Source organism: Colias eurytheme, chromosome 30 (genome assembly GCF_061535395.1).
Source record: "Colias eurytheme isolate Ceu_HAF_F1 chromosome 30, ilColEury1 Martin Lab GWU primary, whole genome shotgun sequence".
NCBI lineage: Eukaryota > Metazoa > Arthropoda > Insecta > Lepidoptera > Pieridae > Colias > Colias eurytheme.
Genome location: NC_143009.1, coordinates 1,022,101 through 1,040,179, shown reverse-complemented (window position 1 = coordinate 1,040,179; position 18,079 = coordinate 1,022,101). Strand labels below are relative to the sequence as shown.

General features: G+C 35.7%; 1 protein-coding gene across 1 annotated transcript in view; it reads right to left on the bottom strand.

Moving 5' to 3' along the window:
* The window catches only part of LOC149895674 (uncharacterized), a 51,622-nt gene that overhangs the window by 9,563 nt on the left and 23,980 nt on the right, over window positions 1-18,079 (bottom strand). The window contains exons 24-42 of the mRNA XM_090118451.1: window positions 17,306-17,420; window positions 16,773-16,936; window positions 16,211-16,289; window positions 15,756-15,935; window positions 15,257-15,346; window positions 14,668-14,769; window positions 13,736-13,882; window positions 12,863-13,005; window positions 11,416-11,607; window positions 10,233-10,337; window positions 9,182-9,399; window positions 8,748-8,847; window positions 8,407-8,480; window positions 7,433-7,631; window positions 6,984-7,087; window positions 6,484-6,637; window positions 4,396-4,451; window positions 3,830-3,986; window positions 2,674-2,800 (exon numbers count right to left, since the gene is read on the bottom strand). Coding sequence (XP_089974577.1) covers window positions 2,674-2,800; window positions 3,830-3,986; window positions 4,396-4,451; window positions 6,484-6,637; window positions 6,984-7,087; window positions 7,433-7,631; window positions 8,407-8,480; window positions 8,748-8,847; window positions 9,182-9,399; window positions 10,233-10,337; window positions 11,416-11,607; window positions 12,863-13,005; window positions 13,736-13,882; window positions 14,668-14,769; window positions 15,257-15,346; window positions 15,756-15,935; window positions 16,211-16,289; window positions 16,773-16,936; window positions 17,306-17,420 — 2,506 coding nt within the window. The remainder of the gene's footprint in view (window positions 1-2,673; window positions 2,801-3,829; window positions 3,987-4,395; window positions 4,452-6,483; window positions 6,638-6,983; window positions 7,088-7,432; window positions 7,632-8,406; window positions 8,481-8,747; window positions 8,848-9,181; window positions 9,400-10,232; window positions 10,338-11,415; window positions 11,608-12,862; window positions 13,006-13,735; window positions 13,883-14,667; window positions 14,770-15,256; window positions 15,347-15,755; window positions 15,936-16,210; window positions 16,290-16,772; window positions 16,937-17,305; window positions 17,421-18,079) is intronic.

The following is an 18,079-nucleotide window of genomic DNA, read 5'->3' as shown; positions in this document are numbered from 1 at the left end:
AATACCTGATAAGCTCTTAAAAATAAATACATCTACTACTGACTCGCTGAACGAAGTGAACAGATATTTTACTTCTATAGGTAGCGATTTGGCAAACAATACACTTAATATGTTGGGATGCACTGAGGATTGTTTGGCTAAAAAAGCTTCCTCTGTAGACGCCCCTCCTAATTCATTCCTACTTTTACCGACAAACTGCAATGAGGTTCAAAGTGTAATAAATAGTTTAAAATCTTCCTGTGCTCCAGGTTGGGACAATATATCTACAAATTTGCTAAAAGAAATCCAAAATCTAATCATTGAACCTATTACATATTTAATTAATCTTAGTTTTGAAAGTGCCGTTTTTCCAGACCCCTTTAAAAAAGCCATAGTATCTCCTATTTTTAAATCTGGCGACAAAAGTTTAGCCTGTAACTATAGACCAATTTCGCTTATATCAACATTTTCTAAAATAATTGAAAAAATCGTAAACAATAGATTGATAAAATACTTAACTAGATTTAAGATGCTCAGTTCACTGCAATATGGGTTCAGGATCGGTAAGTCTACAGAGGATGCAGTCTACAGCTTAACATCGAAAATACGATCTTACCTGGACAACAATGAAAAGTGCATGGGTGTATTTCTGGACCTTCAAAAGGCATTTGACACCGTTTCTATTCCCATACTTTTGTCACGTATGCAAAATATGGGAGTAAGGGGAATGCCTCTTGAATGGTTCAGATCTTATCTGTCAGGCAGAACTCAGAGGGTAAGGGTAAATGGCCACTTTAGCAGCAACGCTTCATGTTTGTACGGAATACCGCAGGGTAGTACCCTCGGTCCATCGCTGTTTATCGTCTACGTGAACGAACTATGTAATCTTCGTTTAAATAAAACCGACATAACCATGTTCGCGGACGATACTGTTCTTTTATTTCGTGGTCCTTCTTGGAGTGCAGTACGTCAAATTGCTGAAACAGAAATGAGTAAGGTGACAGCCTGGTTAGAAGATAGCCTACTTACCCTAAACACCATGAAGACCAAATACGTTTGCTTTGATATTACAGCTCGTACATGCCCGAAAGAGTCATTCAAAATTCAATTACATACTTACCCATGTAACAGAGAAGTGAGCCTCCCCGCGTGTTGTTCATGTGCCACCTTAGAACGTGTTAAAACGATTAAATATTTAGGAGTCATATTGGATGACCGACTTACCTGGGGCCCACACATAACTGAAGTCTCCACTAGATCTAGAAAATTGATGCATGTTTTTAAAAATCTAAGGGAAGTGGCCAGCCCTGATATACTCACTTTAACATATAAATCTTTATGTGAGAGTATCATAACCTACTGCTTAACCATCTGGGGCAGTGCACCTAAATGCAACCTTATACAATTGGAACGTTCACAACGCGCCATACTTAAGGTCATGTATCGTTTACCGTTCAGGCACCCTACAACTGATCTATATCAACAGTGTAATGTGCTAACAGTGAGAAAAATGTTTTTATATCGCTGCCTTTGCAAATTTCATCGATACATTGTACCGACACTCTCACAATGTGACAAACGATTGGAGCGGGTTCCTGTTCCAACGTTTAATACTGCGTTCGGTAGTAGAAGTTCAGAGTTCTTTACTCCTAAGATATATAATGGCTTATTTGGTAATAACGTAAAAGTAGTTAAAAAATATTCGAATCATAAATTTAAAAAAGAACTATTAATTATTCTTAACAAGTTAGATTACGAAGCCACAGAGAATCTATTACGGTCGTATATTTAATAAAAAATATTATTTTATTACACACATACACACACAAACACACACACACACACACACACACACACAAACATTCATGCATGCAATCTTTTTCTTTCTTTGATTAAATTGTAATTTAATTATATTTTAAGTTGAAAAAGGCAATCTACAAAAATTGTGAAGGGATTCTAAAGCCTGTAACACAGTTTCCAACTAACACAGGCTTTAGTTTCCCCAAATTTTAAATGTATTATTTTACTTTTTCAATAAAGATATTCTTATTCTTATTCTTCATCGTTGCATTCTTCTATATCTATAAATAATTTTCATTTTCTTTTCATTATTATAATAATTTAGTAGTAATATCTACTCTGATTTTGTTGAAACTGACTTCCGAAACAGTTATAAGTACATGATCACCTTATGATGTTGTAAATTTTTATTGAACACTAGCGGTCCGCCCCGGCTTCGCCCGTGGTACATGTTTACGTTTTCTCTACATAAGAACCATCCTCGTACTTCAAGGAATATAATAAAAAAAGAATTATCGAAATCGGTTCAGCCGTTCTCGAGTTATGCGCTTACCAACACATTTTGCGATTCATTTTTATATATAAGAGAAGATAAATACACTTTTTAATGTATATTGTAAGCTATTTTATTCTGTCATTATTTAAAAATACATATTATATTTTCTTGCAGGATTGGAGATAATTTCTAGGAATTGTTATACACATAAATCGCTACTAATTATCTGTCTCTGTCCTCCTAATTGCCCTAGATTGGACCGGGTAATCCAGGACAATGTGTGAAAATGACTATGTATTCATTTCCAAATCACGCTAAGACGACACAAACTTGTATGACGTCACAAACCCGTCACGTCACAAGCAAATGACGTCACCCCCCTCCCCCTCCCAACTTACCCTTCAACTTCCCCTCCTCCTTATCCCGCTTCTCCGAAGCTCGTTGTGCGTCCACACAAGTGGCGCTGCCTGGCGGATGTTTTCTGTCTCTTTCTGACGCACGACGCTTACTGCCACGAATGTCCACCTGAGTGGGATTTTTAATTTAATATTATTTTATTGTGTAAGCTTTTATTTTTGCTGATAAATCGAAATGTGATCAAACTATAGTAAATGCTAAAGATGGCAAACTCGGTAAGCCAAACCTAAAAAAATCTAAATAAAAAATAGATCAAATAAAAGAAATTGGTTGTCTGTAAAGTCGGTTTACTGACGATAGTTGAACGTGACAACGTCCGATTGTGCTTCTTTGTCGCTCGTTCCGCGCTCTCGCTTGCACTTCAAGCCTTACATGGAACGCCTCAGAGCGAGGTAACGCCGCATGAGTCATGTTTTTTCGTGCGTGCAGCCGGCGCTATCGAATTATAAGACGTTGTCACGTCAAAATATAAACTATACATTTTTCAATACAATACAAAGAAGTGTTTTCTTTCACTTCTTGGGTTCGATTCCCACCCGGGGCAAATATGTGTGATTAACATAGATGTTCTGTGTCTGGCTGTTAAATATCTATGCATGTATTTATTTAAAATTATATATGTATGTTTATCAGTCATCTGGTTACCATAAGGCCCTTCGCTCATGGAGCTACTCAAAAAGAACTAGTCACAAACTCAAATTACTAACGAGTTGCCTGAGCGTCACAGCCCATACATGTTCTATGGAGATTCGCACACGACGCGACTAGTTACTAACTGGTGAGTAACGCGTTAGCAACAAATCACGCGCGACGCGTCGTGTCGGTCTCCACGCTACTGGTTTCCCGAATTTCTCTGTTTTTTATGATAAAAATGAACGAGCAAACATTGACAAGTGACTGAAACCTTATAACTTGAGTAGCGTTGTATGCGAGATACAATTTGTAACTGGTTTGTAATCGTAATTACTGATTAGTTCAGTCATTTTTGAGTAGCTCCATGAGCGAAGGGCCTAACACAAGCGAAAGCTTAGTATGGGATCAGATCGTGCCGTGTGTGAAAATTGTCCTGAAATATTTATTTAATTATTAATGTAATTTATTACATTTTAATTTGACCTTTCTTTAATAATTTCTTACCTTACTAGTAGCCGGTACGAGTCTAACACCAGGTGGCGCTCGAACCAACGGCGGTTCAACGCCACCTAGCTTCTTAATCGGTTGTACTGTTATCGCCATAGCGTATAGCTGAAAGTCGTGCTTTGGTCGCTCTACGACTGGTATATTTTGGAGGTAGCTGGTTAAAAATAATTTTGATTTAATAAATATTTACTTATTCTTTAATTTAAATTACAAAAGATAAGTAAAAGACACAAAAACTTAGTTATTCGTTATTTTGATATACAAATGCATGAAATTGGACGTTTTAAAAACAATAATTGTGGTAATTTTGAAACGACAAAGAATTAAAAAAAAAGCCGGGTTGCACTGGGGGAGTGCCGGCAGAAGTGAAAACTTGATTATTATCGTTGAGCATGTTTGATATCCATCCGTCTTACGCTTTTTCGATCAGGCCACGTGTCCTGACGCGAGTTTAAGATTTTATACCCATTACAGAAAAAGTGCTCAACGCCGCTAAAGAAGTTTTCACAAAAATTTTAAACGGGAATAACTAATAGAGATACAAAAAAAAAATGATTACTTACGCGAAAGCCATTAACTTCGCTGATGTAAAAGTCAGAACGCAGGCAGCGCCATCGTCCTAAAAAATATGAAAATTTAAATCATATAATCCAACAACAAAATCGTCAAGACGGCATCGAGGCAACAACATCAGCCAGATAACTATATCATCCAGAAACAATAGATGCATAAGTGATTGATATGTATGTGTTATACAGATGGTTAGGGAGCCAGGTGCAAATTTGGTTAACTATTCCCTCTCAAGAGATAATTCGTCAGACGCATGAGAGTATAGTATTATAAAGCCTCGTGAACGTCAGCTGGCGCTCGGTTGGGGGGGTGCCTCCCACGCACATAGGAAAAAAAATACATTCATTCATTCATTTCCTCTCAGCTAAAAATTTGTCAAATTGTAGCTAACCCAATATCTCAACGAAAAAAAATAGTCAGCTGGTTACAACATGGTGTATTATACGTCAGCTGGTGTCTCGAACATGAAAGTTAAATTTAAAGAAAAATTTATTTTCCGTTATTTCCTCTCAAACAAAAATTTACCTGATGATACCTTATATGTAACTGTGGATAAATATATATGTCAGCTGGGTGTATCTTGGTGGAAAAACCGTCAGCTGATACGGGAGGCTACAACCGCTCTTCCCCCCAACCGAGCTCCAGCTGACGTTCACGAGGCTTCATAATACTATACTTTGATGCATTTTACTAATTACCGCTTGAGAGGAACTTGGTCATAAAATCTGCTGCTGGCTCCCGGACCAAGATTTAAATATTTAAATAAACTGTTGATAGCTAAGCTGTGCGTTTCATTTATGCCTATACCCGTCCAACACACTATCATAAAAACAAATTAATCGAAAATATCACTTTATTGAAATATAAATACTAGAATAAACAAATTAAATATTTATTCATTCGTCCAGTCATCTCTAAACGACATTTCAACCATCATTTTCAACAATTTCTACATACATTCCCGACCATTCTCAACAACAATATCATCTAGAGTCTAGACAGAGATCTAAATGGAGTTTCTTGCCGATTCTTCTCCATAGATCCTGCTTTCTGGATCAGTGGTAAATGTTAAAAATATGTATTGACGATTCCATAATGCTTCTAAGGGCCGATTTTTCAATGCTTGGATAAAACTTATCCGTCCAATAAAGTATTACACGATAATATTAAAATGTCACATAAACTGTCAAATACAGGCAATTAGTAGAATACGTTTTTAAAATGGTAGTTTTATACATTATTCGACGAATAAGTTTTATCGAAGCATTGAAAAATCGGCCCTAAAAGTAGTCTAATTGAATAAAAAATATTTGAGTTAGAGACAGCGTAATCATCTAGACAACTTAAATCACCTGAGCATCAACCCTTAACCCAGTGGGGCCACACGCGTGGGGCTCCATCATGTAATACGACGGGGCCCCAGCAACTTGCTACACAGCCACCTCGCATACATATTATATGACATTGCTGTTTTTTAATGTCAACTTAAAATAATATATTGTTGAAGTAAAACTTCTTTAGGCGCGACTAGGGAGTAACTCAGATTTTTTTTCTGACGGAAGTAACGCTGTGTAGTTTCCGCCATTTAAAAATAATAATTCTGATTGGTTGTAAGTATATGTCATATTATACTACACGCTTCTTGACTTATACGCCAGCTAGTGGCAAATATCATAATCAATTAGGATTATTTATTTTCAAATTTTCAAACGGATCAATTGTGAATAGCAAAGTGAATGAAAAATTCAACAGTTTTAAAAACATTATTTTAAATTGCAAAATTTTTTTTAAATCTCTAAATATACTTGTTTATTTATTACTTTTAAAATAAGTAAATTAAAAATAAATTTTCTGACAATTGCGACATTTTATAATATTCAATAACAAGGTTATATTGACATGTGCGTTTTACTTCAATCGCGCGTAAAGGTTACACGCACACACTTTTTTTTCATTTGTTCAGCCATCTCAGCAAGACATTTCAACTATCACATTATCTCAAAATAATAACAGTTTCCACAGACATTCCTAACTATTACATTATCTAGGCACCTTATCATCAATAAAATCGTCTATATAACCTGTGCATCAACCCTCAACCCAGTGGGGCCACAAGCGTGGGGCTCCATCATGTAATACGACGGGGCCCCAGCAACTCGCCATACAGCCACCGCGTGGGGCACCGACCAGAGGATCCCGTGGGTGTGGGATTCGAAAAACCGCTCTAACGCGCACCTGGTGGTGATATTGTTATGATATTGTTAGTACCAACGTATTTTTCTAATGTTTTGGTCTTAAATATAAACTGTTTAAACTGATCTGTAGGAAGTATTATATTTAAATATGTGATTTTATCGCACCTTTTTGCATAATTTAAAAAAAAAATGCATTAAAATGAATATTAATTTCGTTAGTTATAGTTAATTATTTTTCAATTTCTGTCTTTGAAAAACTGTATGTATGAAATCAATATTGTTTTTCATTTTTCATTTCATTTCATGTTTACTTTTTAACGTCATTCACACTACTGTTAAAAATTAATTATATGAAACAAAATTTATCAAGAAGCTAAATACTATACCTTACAGTCATCTCAGTTGGTTCCTTCTGTTCCAATTTCCCAGTGAACACTTGTTGCAAATCATATCTCACGTAGTTGACGCCAAGCACGAATCGTTTCAGTACCTACAATCATTTTTAACCGACTTCAAAAAAAAAGGAGGAGGTTATCAATTTGGCCGGTATTTTTTTAATTATTAACTTAAGTCTTACCAAATTATAAGGAAAAACTGTAAAATAGTCGTTCGATTGGGAACCTAAATACATTGTTATATTTTTTGCTATTATTCTCTTTTCCTACACATATTTTTTTACCCCATTCCGTACATTATTTTATAAAAGATTCGACTTTTCATATTATTTAAATCTTGCTGGATATTCTATGTGTTTTTGTGTTGTTTCAATAAACAATTTACCTATTTTTCGAATCAGATTCACAACTTGATTTCAAACCCCTTATTTCCAAATTACCTGTAAGGGCAGTAATACATCTTCACCAGGTCTAAACTCATAACCAAGCGAACCCAACGAGGCGGTGAACAGCTGACACGCGACCGCCATTATCTCGTCCACGGTCCGTCTGGTCCAGAGGTGTGGACGGCGAATGTGGGACATACACGCACTCACTATAGCCCCGCATGATGATTGGAGGAGGGCGTCGCGGGTGAATCTGGTATTCATATTTTCACTAATTAGTGGAGTTATTTAAATGACGATACGATAAATGTAAAAAAATATGTTGTGACGATTCAAAAGTGCTTCTAGAAGTCTAATTGAATAAATAAATGTTTGAGTTTGAATTTGACGTAATTACGATTAATGAAATCAATCTAATTTGTGTTATTTCAAATTCAAACATTTATTTATTCAATTAGACTTTCTAGAAGCACTTTTGAATCGTCATTACATATTTTTAACATTTACCACCGATTCGGAAAGCAGAGCTACAGTGATTTGCATCAGGCAAGTCAATTTACCGCAAAAATACCTATCTTAGTGCACTGTAAATACAAAAATGCTACTTAGTCGAATGTGAACAAAAAGAATTTAGGACTAGATTTCCCGCGGTTTCGCCCGCGTTTTCAAAGGAAAACCCGCATAGTTCCCGTTCCCGTGGGATTTCCGGGATAAAACCTATCCTATGTGTTAATCCAAGTTACCCTCTATATGTGTGCTAAATTTCATTGTAATCGGTTTAGTAGTTTTTACGTGAAAGAGTAACAAACATCCATACTTACAAACTTTTGCCTTTATAATAGTATTAAGATGATAATGATTATGATTTGGGTTGGAGGAGGCCTTTACCCAGACGGGGGTTCCTGTTCAGGAGGAATGAGTAGTTCTCCAGACTTAGTTTTAATCATAATGCTGTAATTTGATGGGAAATAAAAAGGCTTAATAATTATTATTATTAATGATTATGATAGTGAATGAAAAATACTAACTTGACCAAGTCTGGTGGTCGAGTGCCACGCAAGATTGTCCTCCCTCTAGCTGTTTCCACGTATGCAGTCAGCACCTTAATTAAGAAACAAAAAAATTGTATATGGATACTTAGATGAACTAGAGAATAATATAATTTTTTTGAAAGAACGCAATTTCATTCGATTAATCCTATTTTTTTTCTTTTACTGGTAGGTAGGTTTATTAAACACATTCTTGAGTGTTCGAAGGTACATTGTTTTATTTTAAAATGGCTGAATACAAAACAAGCAAATGGTTCAAATGAATACGCAGAAAATGCAATCGAAAATAAAAATATGTTTGTTAGAAAAAATATTCTTACCTTCCATTCATATCCTTCATCTGGGACCGTCCCTTGAGGTGTCACCGGACCGGGCGCTTTGGATAACTCCCAGAACACTTTGACGGATGATATCGAATATCTGTTGATAAAAAAATAAATTTGGAATAATTTTTTTATCGCATACACGTACATTACAAAAATAGGGAGTTAAAAACAAGCAACGCGAACGTGAGCAAAGCGATCGCGAAATCAACTCATTCTAAAATCATTACACATTAGTGCTATAGCATTCGGACCCATAATTTAATAATAATTAAATACATATTCCAAATTTAACTCGCACAAAATCAAAACTATGGCTATATAATGATACAACAAATTAAAAAAAAAAACACAATAAGCTAAATTTCGATTCCCCCTTACCTAATCAAAAATATTAAACTACCCTACAAACATACACACAAACAACTCACTTATTAGACCCCGGCCTGGCCAACTTGCCGATATTACTAGCAAACGTGTCAGCCAATAGTTCCACAGTGGAATATGCAATAAGACCACAGGCCCCACCGGGTGAGATAAGGCCCCGGGGCCCTACAGCATGGGGCTCCCAAAGGCAGTATGATTTGTCATCGGCTGCCCGCCAAATAGCGACACAATAGTCTTTGCAGCAAAGAATTCCATGCTTGTTCTAAAAATATTATCAGAATAGTAAATTAATTTCAAGACTGAAAAGAAACTCATAAGCTTAAATGACTAATACATATTATGTTCTTGTATATATAATATTATATTTATGTGTATGTTTTAAGAGACGAGTTCCACAGTGGAATATGCAATGAGGCCACACGCCCCACCTGGTGAGATAAGGCCCCGGGGCCCTATAGCATGGGGCTCCCACAAACAGTACGATTTGTCATCGGCTGCCCGCCAAATGGCAACGCAATAGTCTTTACAGCAGAGAACTCCGTGTTTATTCTAAAATAATTGACGACATAAGAATTTTTTTATTAAAATCTAAATTGTGAGCGAAATAAAACTTTTTAAGTTATTGTCCTGTCACGTGTAGTGTCTGTTTGTCTTTAAAAAGTTCACACATCAACCAAAATTTCATATGAAAAGTGTGTTCTTAGTAAAATATTATTATAATGCTATATAATATGTTTATGTGTATAAGAGATAAGGCCCCGGGGCCCTACAGCGTGGGGCTCCCAAAGACAGTATGATTTATCGTCTGCTGCCCGCCAAATAGCGACACAATAGTCTTTGCAGCAAAGTATACCTTGCTTATTCTAAAAGTATAGTCATAATAGTGTTTTAATGTCATGACTGAAAAGAAACTAACGAACTCAAATGAAATCTGTGGGCATGGATATAATTAAGGACAAGGGCTTAGTTAAAATAATCATTATTATGTAAGTGTTCAATTTATTTGTAATTTTTATTTAGTATGTGTGACTCAAACATTTATGACATATAACGTGGCCAAATACACAAATAAATTATAAAAACAACAAAACTCACACTCTCAAAGAACCGATTGATACCCTTCTTCAAACCGAGCACCGGCCCAGAGTCTCCCGCCTTTATATCACCGGTCACTACGTCGCTATCCACATCCATTTTTACCTGTTCGAATAGATAATATTAACAATTGCATAAATAAAAATACAAATAGTGAGTGTGAGTGTGAGTGAGTGAGTGTGAGGCTATGATTGTGAGTGTGTGTGGCTGTGATTGTGAGTGGGAGTGTGTTAGTGTTAGTGTGAATTAAAATGCGCAAGCAAATGTATAATTATGTCGTAAAATCTCTCCATTGTTGCGTGAAGGAAAGATAAATAAACAAACAGACAAACTTTCGCATAAATAATATCATGGTCCGGGAGCCAGCAGCAGATTTTATGACCAAGTTCCTCTCAAGAGATAATTCGTCAGACGCATGAGAGTATAGTATTATAAAGCCTCGTGAACGTCAGCTGGAGCTCGGTTGGGGGGGTGAGCGGTTGTAGCCTCCCGTGTCAGCTGACGGTTTTTCCACTAAGATACAGCCAGCTGACATATATATTTATCCACAGTTACATATAAGCTATCATCAGGTAAATTTTTGTTTGAGAGGAAATAACGGAAAATAAATTTTTCTTTAAATTTAACTTTCATGTTCGAGACACCAGCTGACGTATAATACACCATGTTGTAACCAGCTGACTATTTTTTTTCGTTGAGATATTGGGTTAGCTACAATTTGACAAATTTTTAGCTGAGAGGAAATGAATGAATGAATGTATTTTTTTTCCTATGTGCGTGGGAGGCTACAACCGCTCACCCCCCCAACCGAGCGCCAGCTGACGTTCACGAGGCTTTATAATACTATACTCTCATGCGTCTGACGAATTATCTCTTGAGAGGAAATAGTTAACCAAATTTGCACCTGGCTCCCTAACCATCAGTAAAGATGATAATAAAAACCAATAATAGTGCATTGATATCTAGCATACAAATAAAAAAATAGTTTTGAAGTGAAACTTCTTTAGGCGCGTTGAGAGTAAAATTTCAAGGACGCGTCATAGCAATACCGTCACGTCATGAAATAAGGCCACGATTTTGGTACCTTTTAATCTTACCAACGAAGTTTCACTTCTGACACGTGTGCTCGGCACACGCGCTCTTTTTTTTCTTTTTTTTCACAGGTAAAAACAGAAATACTTACATTAAAAGTGGTCACATGGAAATTGGGCACCAATTCGCTAGGCCTCAACTTCGGCGGGTTACTTGCTCTCGGCAAAGACATACTATAGAGTCTGTCTCCATACTTTAACAGACTGTCTAAAACTGGTGCCTTCCAGTATACGTATGGTTCTATATGTTCCACTACTATACCCATTGCCGCATTGGCTACGTCCTGTTTACGATAATTATAGGTAAGTAAAATAAACGTTCTACTAACATACTAACAAACTCACTCACACACTCACGCACAGATTAGTTAACTTACTAACAAACTCACTCAACAACTAACACACACTCGCTCACGAATGCTCTAAATAACTCACATACTCCCTATCTTACTACCTAACTCACTCACACACTAGCATTTATCTATTCATCTCCTACAATCTAAGTAGGTAGTATGATACTGACATACTATAAAATATATCTCCATACTTCAACAGACTGTCTAAAACTGGTGCCTTCCAGTATACGTATGGTTCTATATGTTCCACTACTATACCCATTGCCACGTTGGCTACCTCCTATCTATACTAATATTATAAAGAGGAAAGGTTTGTATGTATGTATGGTTTTCACGCATAAACTACTGGACCGATTTTGATGAAATTTGGCACAAATAATCTTTAGACCCTGAGAAAGAACATAGGCTAACTTTTATTGCGAAATATGTACCACGGGCGAAGCCGGGGCGGACCGCTAGTATATAATAAAAATATGTTAGTAAACACATCATACAACTTACTCTTAACCTACACACTCACTCACAAACTCACGTATTAACAAACTCACACATTAAATATCTCCCTAACAATCTCACTCAAATTACTCACAAATGAATTATCTTCCTAACAATCTCAACAAATGACTCACTCACAAACTCACACACAGACGCTCGAAATAACTCACAAACTCACTATCTTACTCACTCACACGCTAGCACTCATCTACTCATCTTCTACAACCTAAGTTGGTCAAAAAAACCTGTATTTTCAATAAATATCTGTAATTCCTTTTCGAATAGTCGAAAAATAGTTCTGAATCTGCACAATAACTCACTCACTACATTTTTTCGGGTTCATAATTTCATGATAATATTATGCACAGTACATTTATTCATAACTATAATTTTATTATATTGACCGCCTCCTTGGTACAGTGGTTGACGCGTGAGCGTAGCACCTAGGGGTCCTGGGTTCGATTCCCGGTGGAGACGAAGAAGAAAAAAAATGTCTTGGTCTGGCAGGACACAGAAAGCTGATCACCTACTTGTCCCTAAAGAAAATCGATCAGTGAAACAGATGTATAATACATCTGCCCCTTACCCCACTAGGGGACATGGGACTTCACTTCTATAATTTTATTAAAACATCTCTAATATTTAATTACTTCACTAATTCCACTATTTCGTATCAACCATACATTACCTGATTATCCCTATTAGGCTGGTCCAAAAAGTAATTCTCGTTTTGAGCCACTCTTCCACGAACCGACGCAACGGCTCGACCGAGACGCGTGAAATATTTGCCTATAGCTGCGTCTTCTAACGGGTCTATTAAAACTTCGCCCTCTGTTAGACAGAAAGAAATATTAATTATAATGTGTCAATTGCATGCCACACAGAGAAAAATAGTGTGCCGAGCACACGTGTCAGAAGTGAAACTTCTTAAGCGCGTTGACGGTGAAATTTCAAGGTCGTGTCATGATAATACCGTCACGTCATGGAGTAAGGCGATGATTTCGGTAACTTTGAATCTTGCCAAAGAAGTTTCACTTCTTACACGTGTACACACGCAATTTTTTTTTACGTGACAATTCGATAGAGCCGGCTGCACGCACGAAAAAACATGACTCATGCGGCGTTACCTCGCTCTGAGGCGTTCCATGTAAGGCTTGAAGTGCGAGCGAGAGCGCGGAACGAGCGACAAAGAAGCACAATAGGACGTTGTCACGTTCAACTATGGTCAGTAAACCGATGTAAATGTAAAGTCGGACTTTACAGACAACCAATTTTATTTTTTATTTTTTAACCGACTTCAAAAAAAAAAAGGAGGTTATCAATTCGGCCGGTATGTTTTTTTTTGTATGTATGTACACCGATTACTCCGAGGTTTCTGAACCGATTTACGTGATTCTTTTTTTGTTCGATGCGGGATGGTGTCGAATTGGTCCCATAAAAATTTTATTCGGATAGGCCCAGTAGTTTTTATTTTATGAGCATTTTTGTCTGTATTTGTAAATGTTGCAAGTGCAAGTTTGAAGTCGGTTGTTTTTAACGCAGTTATCACTTGTTTACTCACCCTCCTCATCTGCTCCTTCGTCTTCTCCCTTTGGAGCCGCCGGTTGTTTCCTCTCCTTTAGTACAGATGTTAATTCGTTGGTAATTTTTACGGGGTATAACTTATATGGAGCTAGGCATTGCTTCTTGTCTAGACCGCCTTGTAATGCTGAAAGTATACTGGTAGTTATTGTCGAGCCAATTTAATAGGCAACATTTGACGTCTATCAATTTTATCTTCGAAGAGAGGTAACCTGCTTAAAAACATCGATTAAAGTGAATTAATCGATACGGATTTGAAACATTTGTCAATCGAATTTATTAATTTATGATGATTTTTATTTTTTTATCAATGCATTCGATTCTAGATGTCAGATTTCGATTTTTAGAGTAACGTCTCTGGTATTTAAAAAGAAAAAAGGTTTATTGGCACAAAATTGTAGTGACGTCAGTTCTTCAATTCAGAAATTGTTTATTATGTTTAGAATGGTTTATCAGTAAAATGAAACCTTAAAATTACTTGTATCGGTCATTATTATTATAAATATTATGTAGTCGTAATTGAAAAAAGTTAAGCAAATGTGCAGTTCTAACAAAACGAAATATCATGTTATTCTATGTCGTCGTTACTAGGTTACGTTGTTGAATTTTGTTGAACTGTCAAATGTTGCCTATTAAAATGGCTCTACTATAGTAATAATGTTAGATATTTTTATAACCAAACAAAATACTGAGTAGGTACTAGGCAGGTGGATAAATAAATATTACCGAATAGGTCCGAAACGAAATTGTTTGGCGGAAACGAAATTACTGTGACATTTAAAAGAATTAGAAAGAAATAATATAAAAAGTTTGGACGGAATATTCAATATTTAAAGGATTTCTTCTGAAATATGGTTATTTTTTTTTTTCAATTACCTATAGAAACAACTATAATAATTAAAAAATACAAACTGAGTTTATCAATAAATTCTCCAGGGCTCGCAAACACCATCAAAGCTGGACAAGACTCTGGCGGAACAAACTCAGGCTCCGGCTCAGGTTTTTCTTCACCCTCTGTTAAATAGAAATAATAAAAGGAATACAGAAATAACTCATATTTGAAATAAAGAAAATACATAATATTATAATAATTTAAATCACAAGCAATTAGGTAGGTACTCAGATACTAAACCGATTTCAAGTTAACAATAAATAAAAAAATTGTCCAGTAAAAATTTGTCTTATTGAGATAAAAAACAAGCGAAGCTGGGGCGGACCGCTAGTTTTACACATATATTTCTTACTAGGTTTCCGCCCGCGGCTTCGCCCGCGCAGTCAAAGAAGAACCCGCATAGTTGCCGTTCCCGTGGGATTTCCGGGATTGCGTCATTTTCCCGGGATAAAGAGTAGCCTATATGTCCTTTCTCGGGTATCAAAATATCTCCATACCAAATTTCATGAAAATTGGTTCAGTAGTTTAGGCGTGATTGAGTAACAGACAGACAGACAGAGTTACTTTCGCATTTATAATATTAGTATGGATTATTAACAAACAACAAACCTCCCCCAGCTTCTTCTTCCTCTTCCTCAGCCCCATCACCACCTTCACCAGCCATCTCGTCTTTGATACGTTGTAGTCTTATTTCATCACCTGGTGATGTATTTACTTTGTTATTATCATCATCATCATCAATATTAGTCAATTTTAGTACAAGAATGTGATTTTTTTGAAGAATTTAAGAACTGAACTATTATTTATTTAATTTATTTTGTACTATTTTGAAGGTGACTCCTTCTTTGCTAAAATGTTTTTTTTTTGATGATTTGAATGTTGTTGATCTAAAGAGAATGGATTTAATTATGATAGACCGACTTGTATTATTATGTTTATAGCATTGTCACCACCACCAATATACTTTACCGAATTGTTTTTCTAGTTAAAGTAGAATTGTAATTCTTGGTGATAATACTTAAATACTTTTTGAAAGTTTCAAAATTTTCACATTTTTGCTATTTTTTCGATCTTTTTGCTAACTTTTCGAACTTTTTTCGTCACTTACCCTTGGTAATCCTCTGTCTGGTCAACATGCCCTTATTCAAAGTGGGCGCTGGGTCAAACGCCACCACTTTACCACCAGATCTCATCCACACTCCCATCTGGTGGTAGTCACCGACGAGGAGCGATACAGATGTGGGTTTCGTTTCGTCATACCACATTTTGAATAGGGCGTCTTTTATTTCTGGATGAAATCGTTTTTTGGCTATAGCAATAATTTTTATTACAAGTATATTTTAAAATGCCAATAGCAAAGCGATCATTTTTGTTGGAAATAATGATGCAGTTAATATTTTGAATGAAATCGGTTCAATTATTGTTTTGTAACTTATTACTGTGCTTCCGATGTGGTGTGTTTTCTCAAATAGACCATTTATTAAAAAATCTTTTCAATTAGTTATCGAATATTCTTTTAAAGTCCGTTGTAAGAGTTTTATAAATTCAGCAATATGATCTTACGTTTCATAGGCTCTTCCTTTTCTTCTTCTTCCAATTCTTCTCCAGTCTCCTTTTCAGCGGCTTCTTCTTCACCGCCCTCCTATTTTAAAGGTTTTAAATTAAAAAATTCTCTAATGAAACTATAGTATAATGGTAAACTTAACAGTTCGTAAATCGACAAAGTTTTTAACCTATGAAAATATATTACTAAATATTCAAACGATTCATCCTTCCACTTCAATAAAATTACTTACAAATTTAATTTATTAACCGCAACGGCAATTGATAGCATCCCCGAGTTCAATCGAAAACGTGTTAACTCCCATTTCGATATTTTGAGGTAAAATTAAGTTTGAAAGTAACTATACTATATAGCGTCGTAAAATACATACATATTATAATATTGGTTAGTTCAGACCAAATATTTTAATTCAATCATTTAATTATTTAATACACCAACTTCTATATTGACTACAGACGCATACTTTGGTAAAGGTAGTTAAATTCATCCGTGCTCCATCCACAAAAGAAAATTTCTTAAAATATATAATTAAGTCATAAAAATATAAAATCATTCACATACGCCTTGTGGCTCATCGGGCAGTCGCAACGGCAACCTGATAGCATCCCCGAGTTCAATCGAAAACGTGTTAGCCCCCATTTCAAATTTCTCAGTTAAATCTTCTGGTAATATTTCCTTTTTACCGGTTTTCTTCACGTGGTTAAGATAATAGTCGACGCCAGCATCTGTTTTAATTATCCAAAAATAAAATAGACTCACAAACAACACAAATCTTGAAAACATATTTTATGGCAAAAGACGCAGGTTCGTATCCCCCATAATGAGTTTTTTTTCTATTCTTTAAATTTAAAAATGTATATTTCTAGAACATGTGAATGCTATAAAAAACTAAATATCATACATACTGATTGACTATGTATCTGACACTTCATATACTATTTTTTTTAAAAGATCCCTAATTTATATTAATTAATTTACATTATTAATCGTTTCATAAAACCTATCACACCTAATTCGATTTAACTTTAATTTAGTTACTGTGTTTAACATTAACTTAATGTTGACTTCCGTTTTCAACAAACATACATACTCACCAAGAAAGTTATACATATGATCCTGGTGCATATGCGGCGGTGGCACCGACTCAGTGGCCGCAGCAAATGCAGCCGCACACGGTAGGGCTAGAGTACGACCGGCCATGTCTTCTTCCTAATGGAAAAAAATGTGTGCGTGTACTAGTGTACACACGTAAGAAGTGAAACTTCTTTATGACCTTATTTATCAAAAAATAATTTACCATATGCAACTTTACAGAAATACGTCGAATCACGCGTGGTAGGGATAAGAAAAAGATGGCGCGTAACGGAAAAATGTCACGCGTAACGAAAAAATTTTACACAAAATTTTTTTCCAACACCGATAAAGAAGTTTCACTTCTAAATGTGGAAAATTGTTTTTAATTCATTTGCGAGTATAAAATGTTCCGTAATAATTTAAAAGAAATGGATGTCGCCTTTTTGGATTATTTTAATTGTTTTTCGAGAAGAAAGCGTTCCTTAGTAAAGGAAATGGAATTTATTGAAGTGAAACTTCTTTATCGGGGTTGGAAAAAAATTTAGTGTAACATTTTTTCGTTGCGCGTCACTTTTTTCCGTTACGCGCCATCTTTTTCTTATCCCTACCACGCGTGATTTGACGTATTTCTGTAAAGTTGCATATAGTAAATTATTTTTTTAAAAATAAGGTCATAAAGAAGTTCCACTTCTTACGTGTGTACACTATAGTCCTTTCCACCTAAGATGATTTCTGTGACACATCGATTTTTGACACGTATAGAGATGTCGGTTACTGAAATCGTATCAATTGTT